Source organism: Crassostrea angulata, chromosome 9 (assembly GCF_025612915.1).
Source record: "Crassostrea angulata isolate pt1a10 chromosome 9, ASM2561291v2, whole genome shotgun sequence".
Taxonomy (NCBI): Eukaryota; Metazoa; Mollusca; class Bivalvia; order Ostreida; family Ostreidae; genus Magallana; species Magallana angulata.
In genome coordinates this window covers 10,711,751-10,728,351 of record NC_069119.1, presented here as the reverse complement: position 1 = coordinate 10,728,351, position 16,601 = coordinate 10,711,751, and the positions used below count along the sequence as shown (strand labels likewise).

Here is a 16,601-nt window from a genome sequence, read left to right as displayed (position 1 = left end):
TTTCCATAGGAGATAGGATTCTCCTACATGGAATACTGACAATCCAATAGGATTTTCTAAAAATCCTATAGGGATTATAGTTCCTATAGGAGAATAGTATTCCCTGTAGGAATTTAATTCAGGCAGGTAGTTTTCTTACAGGAAAATCAAACTTCCATAAAGATTCTATCAAATTCTACTTAGTATCGGAATTAAAATTTCTATAGGAAATCCTAGTATTCCGATACAAAATTTCAAAATTTCCTAAAGGAATATTTTTTTTATGGGAAACATTATTTTCCTGTAGGAATTTATTTTGAAAAAAGTAAATTTCTCACCTGACAGGTAAGAGACAATGATATCAAAGGTGGTTGTTAACTCTGTAAGCAATGGTCTATCATATGGCATATTTGAAATTTTCGATACATGCAACTTAGACGGGTGCAAAATTGCAACGTTGACACTGACATAATTATCCGGCACAGTGTTTATTGCTATTTTTAATTCTTTTTTAAATGTTTGAAACTCTTGCACACCTGTTCTGTATATCCCCTTTTAGAATTTTGAAAAAAAACCACTTTTATTATCAATTTAGATGGTGAATAGTCATAAGTAAAAAAAAACCGTTATCAGGAGCTCAGAAATTGTGCAATTATATCATTTTAATTTGATTGACGAGAAAGACACACGGTCTCTCTCTCTCTCTCTCTCTCTCTCTCTCTCTCTGGTCGCAGATTAGACGCTAAAACAAAATAAGAAACAAAACGTCGTTCAATTTTGTTTTTGAAGTCATACCTAAACGATAAAGAATATAACGTGCACAAAAATGTTCCTACATAGAATATTACTGGTTAATGTGCCTCAATTTTTTTTTTGAGAATTTTTTTTCATATCAATATTTACGAAATTAATCTATGCATAAAATCTTTTTTTAGTTTGCTAATAAAAATTTAATTCCCAACTTCTTGTAAATTTGAAATAAAATGTTATAAAATTTATTATTTTAATTTCGATATTTGATAAGAAATATAACTATTTTGATTCTAATATACAAGGCTGCAATGTAATCATTAATAATCTTTTATAAACACAGACACAATGTTCTGATTTAAACCAGCAAATCGCTGAATAAAACATTTGAAAGAAATTTAAAACGAAACGTACATGTATTCACGTTTAATTAATTAATAATACAATATTACATTTTTTTTATATAAAAATACATATAAATGTAGATATTGAAAAAATGCAATCATTAAAATTGATATGTGTCTCTCTATTTCTAATGTTAAACAAAATGTTTCAATTGTTAATATCATGGCAAGAAAAGTTTGAAAATTATTAAATAATTACAAACTAAACAACAATCAATAAACGAATAGATTAGAAAGTAAATAATAAAAAGCACCATGTAAAATTTTTTCAGATTTTCTTGAACATTCATCCAATAATGTTCATGATAGTCTTAATGTTTGGGAACTGTTCACGTTGTTCAAAAACATAGAATAATATGATATCTATAATGCAATGAAGATCCTCTTTCTGTAGAGGATGTAGGCCAACACAACCCAGATAGCTGTGTCCCAAACAGCCTTCAGCAGCAGGTGCCAGTGCATTGGGTTCTCCATGTACCAATTCACGGGAAAGAACCGATAGAAAACATCGTGACAGACGTACACTACCAGGGAATTCATCCCTATCGTAGAAAATAAAAATACAGCTTATTTTGATTTATTGATTTTTCACTTTTTTTTTCACCATAACTCAAGTTAACTCAGTAAATTATAGATACATCGAAAATATACAAAATGCAGGCTTATAGCGGTTTCAGTTTCGTTTCTAGTAATTTAAAGGTTAGCATGTTTTTAAGCGCATTTTCTTGAATGAATTTATAAGTACATATAAGACAGACTGGCGTACCTGGAAATATGAATGGTGTCCCGTTCCAAATCTTGGCAACGTCAATGATTAGATACAATATGGTAAGTAAGATGAAGGCGAAACAAGCAGTTACCATGATAAATGACACAGACCTGAAAAAAAAACAGACGACATAATTTTGTTTTAAATTAGACTATTCCATATGATTGATCCATTTAATATATGAAATAAGATATAACTAACTCTAACGCCCAAAGAAACAAGATTACATACATTTTCCATTGTTAACTGATATTTAACGTACGTCATTTTTATAGAAATATGTGCATGCAAACGATATAATATAAATACGCATTTAATACGCTATTTTCCTAATGGAATCGCGTTATTTAGGCAATGTAATTATTGCATGTGTACTAACTTTGAATTTTGAATTTTGATTGCGTTAACAACACTTACTTTAACATAATTAACTGTCACTCACTTACTAAAACTGTGATGCTGGTTTTTATATTAAATGTTAGATATCTAGCTAGAAAGGAGATAGCATAGTCGATTTATTAAAAAAGAACAACTCCAGTACATCTGATTTGAAAGTCTTTTGAAATTAAATCTAGCAGATTGTTTTAGGTTTAAAGTGTTTAATCAATTACACATTTACCATAGATTCTTGTTTAAAGGAATCCAACCATCATTTATGGAAAACTTGCACAAAGTACCTCCAATACCACCCTGCAAAAAATAAAAATAAATCATGATTACAGTTTTAAACATTCCTCACTTTTGTGAAAAAAAATCAAACAATTTTGAAGACAAGATGCTAATGTATAATTAAAAATGCTGAAATTGCTGTTAAATAATCTTAAAAATACATATATGCCGCAAGGAATTTTCCTATTATTTTTGGAACAGGTTTGTAAATGATTACATTTAGATAACACTTTAGGTTGAGGTCTTACCGTTATGATTGCCAATATGAGCCATCTTACAACTCGACTGGCATGACCGAGGTAATAAATCAAAATTCGCCCGCTCTGTTAAAACATATTGATTATTATAACAACACAGGTACAAATGTAAGAATAGTTATACAGTGCTTGTACACGTACAAGTACCATTGTTTACGTTATATACATGGGCAGCAAAACTAATAATAATTCGTTCAGCTTAATTAACCTACTTAAATCTAACACCTAGAAAATAACTTCCAAAAGGTCTGTTTCTAAGAAAATGTCAGTATGATGAACATATCTTAATGTTCAGTAGCCTGGGAGCCACTCAGAGGTCAAAATGTTACTTTGTCACAAATACCTTCAAGGCTTTGACATACCTGCTAACTATTTTTTTTCTTGGGAAAGTTATTCAGTAGCCAAATATTTTATCTTAACATATATATCTGAAGGGTAGAATATTCTGGTACTGATTCTATATTTTTCCAAGTTAAAAGTCGATTTATTACAAATATTAAAATCTATATCAACAAAAGAACAAATCAGAGAATGTTTTAACACCGATGTTACAAACGTATCTTTATACATCACCTGTAATCCTAAAAAGCACAGAAATATGGACGACAGAGTTCCCAGAATTCCCTCTGGGTCATGCGGAGTGGTAGTTTGATAGATGATCTAAAAAATTGGATACTTCAAAAAGAAATGTGTTTTACAAACTTATTTCAGACTATGTGTTAATTTTGGTATATAAGGGTCGGGTTTGGTATAAAAGATCTTCCAATGCTGAGGAACATTAAAGAGGGCTGCATGGTCGTGCACATTTGTATACTATTATTATTTTTACGTTATTAATAAGAAGGAAAGCTTTGTAAAAATATTCTAAATATTCAAATTCTAAAGTTACAACGTTTGGATTTTAATCTGATTAAAATCAGACCCTCGATCCGCTCCTAATTTTTCTATTGTCGCTACACGAGCTTTGGATTTACTCTTTACTAAAAATAGTTTATGATCAAAAATATCAAATTTTAACTTTTAAGATAGATTCTATAATTGATTCGCTGACCATCAAGCTTCCTTATAAGACGATAAGAAATGTGAGTAACTTACGTGAGGCGTAGGTTTGCCGTATATGTGGTTCTTGCCCAGCACCATGATGTCAATGTAAGCCGCAGCCCCTGCTGTACAGTTGTAGTATTTACCGGAGTCGTGTAGTCCGCCGGGCCCGATATATCCACTGGAGGACAATATCAAGGGTTGAACAAATAATATAATGACAGTATTTTTTACAGTGTTAGTTCGCCCTGTGATATTTTGCCTTTCTTTATTTACAAGCGGTTTTGCTCTGTCTTGAATTCGCCGAAACAAAGTTGATGAGATAATTTGAGATATTTGAATTCGTCCAGTTCTAAAATTTGCCTGCTGACAACGATGGCGAAAGTGCCGAAAAAAAAGCCCAGGGACAAATATTTTCCTGTATACAGTAAATTGGAAAGGTTGCCAGTGTCTTGTACATATTAAGTTTACTGATTATCATTATTAATCTCCAATAACCAAAAGTAAAAGTTTTAACGGTTGCTAGACATCCACATAATGAAAACAATGATTACAGTTTTATAAGATAATTCTGTGGTTTCGTCAATATCGGGGTCATTTTTCGTGGATTCAATAAAAATCACTATTTCAAAGCAAAATAATTCCGTGAACAATTATCCAGTCAATACAATGTACTTTTAGAAATTATACTTCAAAAAACTTTTATTTTCGTGGATCGACTTTACAACAAAATCAACGAAAATTGCAGCTTTTAGTACATATTTTATTCTGAGAGGAGAGAATATTCATGCAGTTGACAGGAAAAGAACTTACGTGGGACAGGGCCCTATGGGTAGGAGAAATGTCAGGCAGACATACGCTGCTAAGATCCCCAGGGCCAGAAACCACTGAGGTAAGAACAGCAGGATGTCTCTGAATGAAGACCAGCATCTGCCCTGGAAAAAAACATGAAATAGGTAGGATATACAGTCTAGACAAAAGACGAAGGTAAATATTAACATCATATGTTATTGAAAAAATTTTACTTTTTTTTAAATTTCATAAAAATGTAACGTGTAAGTGGGATCTTAATGTTGGTTTAATTTTACAAATACTCTCAAACTGTCAGAATTTAACACCATATATATATATAAGTATTTGGGCATGAGAAATCCAAAGGTAAAAATACATGTTTGATAATAATCAAGGAAAAAACATCCATCTTGTAGATAATCCCCTTGATTGTGTTGGAATTAATGCTTTAAGAGCCTTAAAATTTTTCTTTCTTCGATATTTAAAGTCAGAAAATTTATAAATACACAATATACATGTAGTTTATCTTGATAAAAGCAATTCCTTACATTTGTTCTTTACTTTATATTCAAATTCTATAGTTATATCACCTGAAAGTTAGTAATGTAATTAATGTAATCATTTTAATTCACACTGTAAATTATACTGTATATTCTTAATTTTACGCGAGTACTTAATCTTCTTCTAATAAATGTAATCATTTTAAACCTTACACTGAAAATTATGCAGTACATTACAGGCTAGGACACATCATATACAGTAGATTCTTAACATTTATTTTGCATTTTATCGTGACAAAAATATAAAATCGTGGACGCCATTTTTTTTATCATTATTTCATTTTGTTAACATGTGCCAAAAATAAAACCCAAAACTTAAAATTCGCAGAATGTGCTTCTTAAAATTAACATGTAACGCGGACTTTAATATTCGCGATTGATTAGGAATTTACAGTGTACCATGTTTTTAAAAATTTCAAAATAAGAGTTTCAAGGTATCTGTTATATAACGTACCTGATATTTTTCCGGTGTGTCATACCGAGAAAAACAGACCTCAAACAGACCCAGGACCAGGTAGGTCAGACTGAACCTCTGTAACACGCCGGGTATACGGATCGTCTTCAGATTCACAGCTGTAAACAAATAAATGTTAAGGTGGCTCAATACACCTTGAAAAAGGTTCTCCGCAGAAAAATACTTGATTAAGGTTATATTGAACGATGCATTTAGTAAGTAGTATATAAGTAATAAAGTCAATAAAATATGCAGTGTTTAACAAAACATTTAAAATCGCCATCTTGTGACATGATGGCTTATGGAGTATACGCGCGTACGTATGATTTAATGAAGGAGATCATTAATTAGTATTACAGTTTGTGAAAGGAAAAACTATAATCTTCATAAAGATGATACTGAAGATTAAAAATAAGGGGACTTAATTTGGGGGAAATTGTTGAATAGAGTTTTCCGTGTGTTCTAGTGTACGCGTCGTAAAATTATAAATTACACAACAGACTGACCCGTATATAGGACAAGTAGCATGACTGCAACTTAAATAAAAATTTTCTCTTTAAATGTTATTTAATAAATGTATTTCACGTTCTACATAATTGATTGAATATGAAGAGAAAAGATGTACATGTATATAAATCGTTGTAATTTGTGCATAAAACACAACTTGTTCAATACTGGTGGCCAGTGTTGTAGCATAGCTATTTTTTTCGGGTTTAACTGAGTAAAAAAAAATATAGTAAGGACTTCTAAATTCGCCCGGCATAGAGGGGTTAATAAATTTCTTATAATTAATTGAAGTCTCCGCTATACTCACGTCCCCAGTTGGTGTTGAGGACAATCCCAATAAAGAATAGAAGAATGGCCCGTCTCAGGACCTTATACAGCATCCTATATCTGGGAGTACCTCGCTTCATCATCCCACGAAACGAGTAGTTCATTGCCGTGCCCATGATAAAGATGAACCTACCAATTAGAGAAATAAACTTAGTCTACTAGAGGATACTTTCCCTATCTGAATCAGTTCAAGAAAAAACTTTAATTATTAAATAGTGGTGCAAAGAATAAAAGTAAAAATAATAAATATACATGATATTTTAGCAATATAATGTTTTAAGCAAATGATAATGCGTAATCATGTTTGAATATGGAGTGTGTTACTAACGTTACATATTTGATTATTTGGCTTTATGTAATAATTTCATCAAATAAAAAACGTTTGAAATGTAAATAATGCATATACATTATAAAAAAAAACCCAGATAAAACTATTCTTGTCTTCATGGGGCATTGCTACAGCAATTTCATTCATACAATATTGCTGTTAAACTCTATCCAGGATCTCTCTGAATAATTAAGAAATAAATATATATTTGCACTAAATTAAAAAAAACTAATCTAAATATGTTACCATGGAAACACGAGGTCGGCGACAGTCAGGCCATTCCAGGGAGGATGATCAAAGAACCAGTAGCCCCCGCCTCCGTAATTAACGAAAACCATGATCATCAGACTCAACCTATCGAAACAAAATCCTGTGGCTGAAAATTTGTATATCAATGATACCAATGCAGTCATTCAAAATTCAAATTAAATCAATATATCTTAATCAACACGTTAATTAAGATGGCGTGATGTTCGTGGCCATTTAAAGACACTATTGATCTCCTGTAGAATAAGAGCTCTATATGAAAAATAGAAAAATATCCAAACTTCAAAGGTAAAATACATGGATTTTTCTTAATACATGTATAAGTTTATAGCTTTAGAAACTATATGTAAGATTTTAGGTAGACGTAATGGTTAATGTGTTGGCCATCCAGCCTTCTTGAAATAAGCTAAATCATTTTATGAATGAAAATTATTACAAACATATATCTTAATTTGAACGCTCTGAACATATATCTTTTCTAGGAATACAGTGATGTACCCTCTGAAAGTATCAAGTGATTTCAGCCTTTCTCGCTTGTTGTGGGTAGAATACTGTTGTGGAGAGTTGTTCCTGTCATTCGCAGTTCCACTGTCTTCGCTGATATCTGAAAACCCGTTCTGTGTAGGTCGAAGACTCTGAAACACATTGGAAAGAAAACGTGGAAAGTTTAATAATACTGGAATTCTTAAGATAATTTGAATTACAGTAAAATAAATTAAAATACACTGTACTGCTATCGGCTGATGGGCATACTCATACTTTAAATAGTTTTTGGCGTCATTTTCTTGGATAAAGTAATTAAGAGTTGGTAGTCCTGAATAGGAACTGCTTGTTTTCTTTACATGTACTGTAACAACACAACAGAGAGAGAGAGAGAGAGAGAGAGAGAGAGAGAGAGAGAGAGAGAGAGAGACAGACAGACAGACAGACAGACAGAGAGAGAGAGAGAGAGAGACAGACAGACAGAGAGAGAGAGATATATATATGATCTTTTCGTGGACCATATCTAGAAGATGAATGAGTGCATACAATCTAACTGTTTTTAAAAAATACCACTGTTATAAAATATGTATTTTTGATAATGAATCTTGATATTAACCTTCATGCGTAGATTCCTTGGAGCGTTCTCCGGGTCCGTGATGTTCACAGACTGGGATTTGTTGTATTTTCTTTAAAAAAAATATTGTCTAGATTTTATTAAATCATCAGTAATGAAAAGATAAATTATAGATAAACTCAGATATTTTTTGTTTTCAAATCATATTTTCTAAGTCTATGTCCTTCGTAGTTCTTTACAGAAAACTCTATTCATCCAGAAATGAAATTGTAAATATAAGAATCTGATTGATTACACTGACCTGTCCAGTCTGACCACCATATCTCCGATGACCCATATAATGAGTAGTCCGCCAAACACATACACAATAGCTGAAAACAAAAACATTGGAGTTATTACCATTCATCTTCTAATTTGAATACAAAAACCATTATTATAATCACTATCTTCTTAAACGCTACTTTTGAACATCATCATCATCATCATCATTATCATCATCATCATCATCATCATCATCATCATCATCATTATTGGTTATTTGAAAAATCAATTCAAAATGATATAGTTGTTACCTTGTTCCAATATATGGTTACATGAGTTATGATGCTAATTTTTTTTTACAATTTAAAAGACAAAAGTTGATACTCTGCAGCTTCAGGGGAAAAATATAACGAATTTAAGAAATAAGTCGCTCACGCATTTCCGCCGGAAGTGGGTCATTCGTTTGTAGAAGCTTGCAATCATGGTGGATGAATTCTTGGTTTGAAACAAACACCCAGTAGTCGCCAGATTCTGTGAATTTCTTGTGGAATCTGAAAGTAGATGATTGTAGAAATCCATTACAACATTTCATAACTGTATTGATACTACAATTTCTTCGATGCACAATGATAGTCTCCTTAAAGACAATGATAATATCTTTGCATTAAAAGAGTTTAAATTTATTTGGTCATGGTCAATTTTACAAACATAAGGCTGGATGGATGGCTATGATCATATTCAAACAAAGTCAATATTCATAAGAAGAAGAGGTCTGAACCAAGATTTAAAAAAAAATTAAAGGTAAAAAGTTTGAAGTTATTCTAAACAGTTTGTTAGTTTATGGGTGGAGAAATGGTACCAAAAAGTCAAGGATGATTTGATAGGTATTTTGTTGCCTATGCAGCCTCCTCAATGAGTAATTTTACTTTGCTGGTCTTTGTTTTTGTTTTGTTTTTTGGGTTTTTTTTTATTCCTTTTTTGTACGAGGACGAGGCCCGTTATGTAACTGCGACTAGTAGGACTTGTATTAGTCTAAGAGATTCTTTAAGACAAATATCAATACGTTATCTACGTAACGCGATACTTACGTGCAGAATGTTTCATCAAGTGTCCCCGTAAGATCGTTCTCTTTGAGGTAAATAGTCGTCCCAAATGTCGTGTTTACTTTTAGCGTGTAAATACTATACCTTGGGATGATGTCAACAAAAACTGGATCACACTGGAAATAGGTAATCATTTAGGATTAATGGGGAAATTAAAATTACAATAAACATAAAACGTTGATATTTTAATGATCATTACTAAGTAATTTGATTATAAAAGAACATATATGTCATATATAATTCAAATATGTTTTAATCTTAAGGATAAAACTGTGTCATTTTGGGCATCAGGAAGAGATTATAAATATGCTATTCAGTGCTTTATAAAGAATTTTGAACAGTTATAATTCAGCGCTTGCCGTTATATTTTTTATTCTGTGTTTTAGTGGGAGTCATTTATATGGATGCGTTATTTAATGTCTGGTTCTTTCATGTACATAAAAGAACCAACAGTTGAATAACACTATGATGGCATATTTCTGCCCCCCCCCCCCTCCCACATGCAAGATAAATTATGTTAACATGCGACTTATTTATGTCAACATGCAAGATAATCATGTATACACGCAAGATAGTTATGTTGACATGCAAGATAATTATGTTGACATGCAAGTTACAAATCTGTTAAGTAAATATTTGATGAAATGAAATCATTAAATCACTTAATAACGCCTGTATCTAACATCACAGATATAAGATGAAACATGTTGTCGTAATTTTGTTGCATCTTGCATCTTTGATGTCAGATACGGGCGTTAGTAAGTGATTTTACCAATATAATAATCAAACTCCCTTAATAGATTTGTAACTTGCATGTAGACATATTCATCTTGCATGTTGACATAATCATCTTGCATGTTGACATAATTTATCTTGCATGTAGGGGGCAGAAATATGCCACAATGTATAATACATAAAAAAGCAAGTTGATTGCTGTAAAATTATTACCTTCCAGCACTGATCATTTAGAGAGAACAACAGGATGTTAAAGTTAACGCTAGAGTTGATCGTCAGCCATGCCTCGTCCAGCCTGAGTTCCGGTTTTCTTCGAACACTCCCTTCCTTACTATTATATTCCTTTGCGAATTCTAGATCCGATATTCCAAATGTCCTAGCAACTAAACCTACAAAATGGAGATATGATAGACTGAACAACCTGTTTAATTTAAACGCATAACCGATTTTGATTTAATTTTGATGCACTGTGACTGTATTATAGAGCAATAAATAATGCACAATTTTCTTTCATTATATAATTTCTCGAAAGCATACTCTATTTATTCTTTCATTTTGAAATGCATACAATGAAAATGTAGAAATGTAGTACAATAACTAAGGAGGGGAGAGAGAGAAAGAGAGAGATTTTATTTTAGTACATTGTTCACTTTTCTGTTGGTAAAATATACCAATTAGCCACTAAAAGGTGACTTAATGATGAATTATTAGTTTTTGTTATCAAAGACAATCCCATACACATGTATCATTATCATTGTTCGGTCCCATTTATCATCTTATGCAAAGCAAAACATATTTTTGACCAAGGGGTCAAAAAAATATCTTGAAAGCAAACTGAAAATACGAAGGCGCATACTGGGAATTCATGTGCAGATTCAAGAGGTGAAGGGCGTATGCTTGCGATTCTGCTGTCGCCCTGTCCCCCGGGGGCTAGATAGGATACAGACGATCGTTTATATGGAGACATTAACCCACTGTAATTAAACATATAAGAACAAAGAGATGAACGATGGTGAATTAAACGTTCATGAGAGAGAGAGAGAGAGAGAGAGAGAGAGAGAGAGAGAGAGAGAGAGAGTTGGAAGGGAGATTTCAAACTCGAATGAATTTCTAGTGTAACCTAAAATCCTTAAATGCTCTCTCTCTCTCTCTCTCTCTCTCTCTCTCTCTCTCTCTCTCTCTCTCTCTCTCTCTCTCTCTCATACATTGAGTCATTCACCAAACAGTCCCACCAGCTTAAGCATGTTTTACCGATGAATAAACCTACATTCCTATTTAGACCCATTTCGATTTAACATTTCTCTGGCAACGCTTCCATTTTTCGGATGAACAAGAACAAAAATATCAAGATGTTTTGGCATCCTCTTTAAGCGAGTTTGGATGTACAGATAATCAGAAGGACGCCACAGAATATATGTCACACAATTAAAAATGAATAAATTTAAACATAATTACAAAAACATTTACAGTTAATCTATTTGTCAACAGTGCCGTATTAATATATCTAGCGTAAACGTTTTCATTTGTAAAGGTAATTTGTGTAGAAACTGACTAAAAGATTTCTTAAGTGTCCATGCATTCACAATAATTTATTTATCATCAATTCTCTTTTTTGTGCGTAGCAAAATGTCGGCGATTCGATCGCAAGCCCCCCCCCCCACCCCCCTCACCATACTGACCCTAATTCTGCATCAATTCTATTTCCCCCAGTTTCATGCCTCTTTCTTCGACGTCTGTTTTTAAACGTGTACATTGTATTACTGACCATGCTTTGATTAACATGTGTAAGAAAGGAATTGCACATTCCTATTCTTACCAGATATATACATGTACATTTTGAATCGGTGTTGGAATAGGAAAACTGGAGGGATGGGGCTTTAGTGTTTCCCTCCTTATCTAAAAAAAAAAGGGAATGGAAGTGAATTATTGAGTTAATTGAATATTTTGAAACATATACCCCTGACCTTCGGAATCATTCTAAACATTTCACAAGCAAGATAACTGAACACTACACTAGTTCAAAATTATTAAATGACAATAATTTATCAGAGAGAGAGAGAGAGAGAGAGAGAGAGAGAGAGAGAGAGAGAGAGAGAGAGAGAGAGAGAGAGATTTTTAAGTGTCAGTGCAAATCCCTCCGAATTCCCATCTTCTATACTTTTGATACAAGACACACCATCTTCCTCTCTTCGTATTTTTTCCCAACTATTTTGTCGTTAAACTAATAAAACACGTTATGAAGGAATTTACTCGGCATTTATAATCATTATGGTAATTTGTATTTTAATGCATTCGTGTGGGCTGTTTTCTTTCTCATTCCTTGCTAAATCGTCTAATAACATACGCGACATTATAATTGCAAATTATTTTTAGATTGGCAATGCATATATTAGTTCTATGGAACAATTCAAAATTATCAAGCACATACAAAATTTATACATTTCATATGTATATATTTGCAAAGCAGCCTTCTCTTTCCCTTTGCACGACATGCGTTGACGAATATGAAGAACACTGATATATGGATTGAATGCTGCTTAATCTAATTATGTTTACTGTCACAATAACATATGATCAAATCAGTTCCAAATGTATGCAATTTCATAAAAATGGCATCATATCTGCATTTTATTGAAACAAGAATTTCTGGAATATTTCGATCGATATCACAAAAAGACTGCTATTTAAATACTCTCCGTAACTTTGCAGTTTGAATAGTTAATTGAACCTAAATTTGACATGCAATCGTAAGAATAAGCCATGCATGAAATTTACATGTTGAAGACGTCGAGAAAAAAAAAATTGTTATACGCGGTAAGCTATACACAGATTTTACCTACCTAGAACGACCAAGAACATTCGTAAATCCATTGTTTTCGAATAAATGCTTCTTGAAAGTTCAAAACTTTGTTTACATTACATTGTACAGCCGTTTAAAGCGCACCTCTGATCGTTACCGGTCTTGGCAAGGGAGAGATTTATGCCCGTAGTCGGTATTAGAAAAATGCATACCGTGGCGAAGTTGTGTTGTGACAGTTGAACGAATTAATCGTTATCTCATATATAGGTAGTTTAGGGGCGATTTAATGCGGGGGTATGTAGGGAACCATTTATCACCCAGCTCGTTCTTCTGCCCCGCGATTGTCGGGATTTCTCGGAAGGTGTGTAGCAACCATGTTGAAAAGTGACCCGTAAGGACAAGAAAAGTCGCGATGTTTTTTTCTGAATGACTTTTCCGGGGGGAAATAATGTCAGAAAGAGCTTTTAAGATACTTAATTCTATTAAAGATGATATAATTTATGGAGAGAGAGAGAGAGAGAGAGAGAGAGAGAGAGAGAGAGAGAGAGAGAGAGAGAGAGAGAGGAGAGAGAGAGAGAGAGAGAAAATATAAAAAAGAGAAACGAGAATAAACCAAACATTATAGCTTAGATTTAAATATTACACAACAGGTTCTAACATATGACAATAAGGCAGTGTAAACAATCGTTGAATCATCCCTGCAAGCGATGTATTCCATCAAAACGTCTCGCCCCCCCCCCCCCTATGGAATTTATTGACCACTATCTATCTATCTAGCTAGCTACCTAGCTAGCTAGCTATGACTCGGGTGAAAACTTATTGAACTTAAGATTAATTTCAGAGATACTTGAACATAGAATTTGAATGTGTTAAATATCAATTTGAAATTTTAAGGTGTAATATCCCTCTGCTATTAATTTTACTATATTTTTTTTTGAAAAAAAATCGTTTTAACTTTCATCAAAGTCAATACCAAGAGATTCCAATGAAACAAAGTTAAAGTGATGAAGCGCTGCTAGATTTCTTAAACATTGATAATGTGTGTAATCGTCATGTGAAGAAAATTAGACATAGTGATTAAAAAACCCAAAATTTTACCATCGCAGCATAAAATTAAAAATATTACATACATATGAAAATAATATATAGCTACATACAATGTCAAATAATCTTACAAAACATAGTGAAGCGCTGCTCTTTCAGTTCAGAATAACACTTTGATGTATAGATTTGCAACAAAAAAATTTAATCAGCAAGAGTTATCTTTCTTTATCATGATCTATTAAAGGTTTTACATACAGAATATGATAAAAATACCATAGTTTCTAATTTTTCAGAAAATGTTTTCTGTTTTTTTTAAATTTGGATAAGATAATAGTCAATGATTCCATCAATGTTTCCATATGTTTTAGAATGCTACAAATGTAAACCAAAGCAATTTGTTATAACACAAAAAGGCGATCAAATGAATGATCTTCCAGTAATTTGCATAATTTCAATATATCATCTTGAATAAAATCTTAATTTTGTTTTCCCATATTTGATCTTTCAAAAAAAAAACATGATTTAACTTTAAACATTTAGAATGTTATAACGTTCAAATGGTGACGATTAAGTCTAGAGTTTCAATTGTTTTAGAATGTTTTTCCCAATTTAAATTCATTTACCTTAGTGAACGAGCTACATGTATTAAGAGATAAATAAACATTTTCAATCTAAAGATTCTCTGGCCAAAACATCAAACACGTATTGGTCATGTAATGTTCTAGTACATATAATTTAGTTATTTTTGATAAAAAAAAACAACAACAACAATGCATTGGGGGATGGGTGAACAGGGGAAGGGATATTGATATTACAATGTAACTCATAAAAGTTTGATCAATTTGATTAGTTTCTTATAATTTTTTGTAAAACTGTTCTAACTTTTTGCCCCCCCCCCCTGTTAAAAGTTGGGGTTCAATTCGTTCCGTTTGAATTTGAATTTAGATAAATGTCGCCTTTTTCCTGCCTAAAATGGGGCCGAGTACCGTCTCCCTTGTTGTTACATGCCTTGATAATTGTGAGTTATTAGAAAGAAAGTTGGAACATTTTCTACAGAAGTTATCTCTCTTATCAGAGGAATAATTGTTATTTCGGACGAGTTTTAAAGGGGCATGGTCACGATTTTGGTCAAATTTTTTCTTTCAATTTTAATGTTTACAATGCTTCAGTAAGGCATTTTTATTAGGAAACCAAAATTTGAGTGTCATTTGTTGAGTTATAAGCGAGTTACAGAGCTTACAATTCTTCGCTATGTAAACAAAGTGTTTGTTTACATTTTGAATGGTGAAGTGAAAATTCCAGTTTTAGACCTCAAATAAATGTGATAATCGTTAGTAACTATTTATTTATGCTTAAAATGAATAAGAAGATAGACAAATCAGCTTGAAAAGATTTTAACTGGTATATTGAACCTATGTAAACAAAAACAGGGCACGAGCCTTGTTTACATGACGAAGAATTGTGAACCCTGTATCTTGCTTAAAACTCATCGACTGTCACCCAAATTTCATTTGACCATTAGAAATGCATTCCTAAAGCATTGTAAATAATAAAAGCAGTAAAATAAAATTTGACCAAAATCGTGACCATGTCCCTTTAAAGACTGGATACATTGTAGTTGGTTTGTGATGGCTTATAATTAGCGAAACCTCCCGTTTGATCTTTGATATAATTTTGATATTTACGTTGTCATTATCAGAAATTAATTTTCAAATAAATAATTATGTAATTTTACCAGAATAAATAATACAAACGTGTGTGGTGATAATACAATTAAATTACTCCATAAATATGTGTTTTTTTTCCTTCTTCATTAGATCAACGTTTTCAAAAAAAATAACAAAAATGACATAGCTTTGTAAGAAGAGTAAAAAAATTAGACATCCTTAAATCGGGTTCATGTCAGCTGATATTAAATGAACAAGCGACTTTTGTAATTGTCTCTTTAGGGTTTACACTTTACGTTAAATAGCACTTCCAAAGGAATTGCAGTAGAGTGTGGGATTTCAAAACGTACTTTACGGTTCATTAAACATCAAGACTGTACTTTAAGAATAACTCCGTTGATCTATGTCCTTGATATTTCAAATTCTTTTGACTTTGATTTAAAAATTAACGCGTCATTGAAAAAACTAGAGCAGAGCTCGTGGCAAAGCCACGAGTAGGTCTTCCGTTGTTCCTGCGAGTTGAAAATATATGTGATATGGTGTCAAACGATTATAATTACTAAACTTTCAGTTCTGCTTTTGTTATAAAAACGTGTTGTGATTGAAAGCCTGCATATAAAACGTGTTTTGAAAAAGAAAATAAGAAAATGTTTTAGGAAAACTATTTGTCGCACACAGTTTATGTAATCGTAACAAACATTATTTAAAAAATGAGATATTTAATGGCGAGTTAAATTTTCAGAGGGTAGCAAGCATTGTAATAAACAGTATGTACTCATGTGTCATGTCAGGAATTGTGTTTTTTTTTTAAACCGAACCCGTTTACAAAA

General features: G+C 32.2%; 1 protein-coding gene across 1 annotated transcript; it reads right to left on the bottom strand.

Annotated features, from left to right (window-relative positions):
- Positions 1-1,172: 1,172 nt before the first annotated feature.
- On the bottom strand, positions 1,173-13,267 carry LOC128163234 (heparan-alpha-glucosaminide N-acetyltransferase-like). The gene is made up of 17 exons (XM_052826779.1): positions 13,101-13,267; positions 10,474-10,649; positions 9,511-9,641; positions 8,858-8,973; positions 8,463-8,532; positions 8,204-8,273; positions 7,603-7,739; positions 7,084-7,191; positions 6,490-6,638; positions 5,676-5,794; positions 4,683-4,804; positions 3,924-4,050; positions 3,402-3,488; positions 2,820-2,894; positions 2,522-2,592; positions 1,900-2,012; positions 1,173-1,675 (listed from the first exon to the last, which is right to left on the bottom strand). Exons 1-17 carry the CDS (start codon positions 13,129-13,131, stop codon positions 1,497-1,499), a joined length of 1,881 nt encoding a protein of 626 aa, XP_052682739.1. The 5' UTR covers positions 13,132-13,267; the 3' UTR covers positions 1,173-1,496.
- Positions 13,268-16,601: the final 3,334 nt, after the last annotated feature.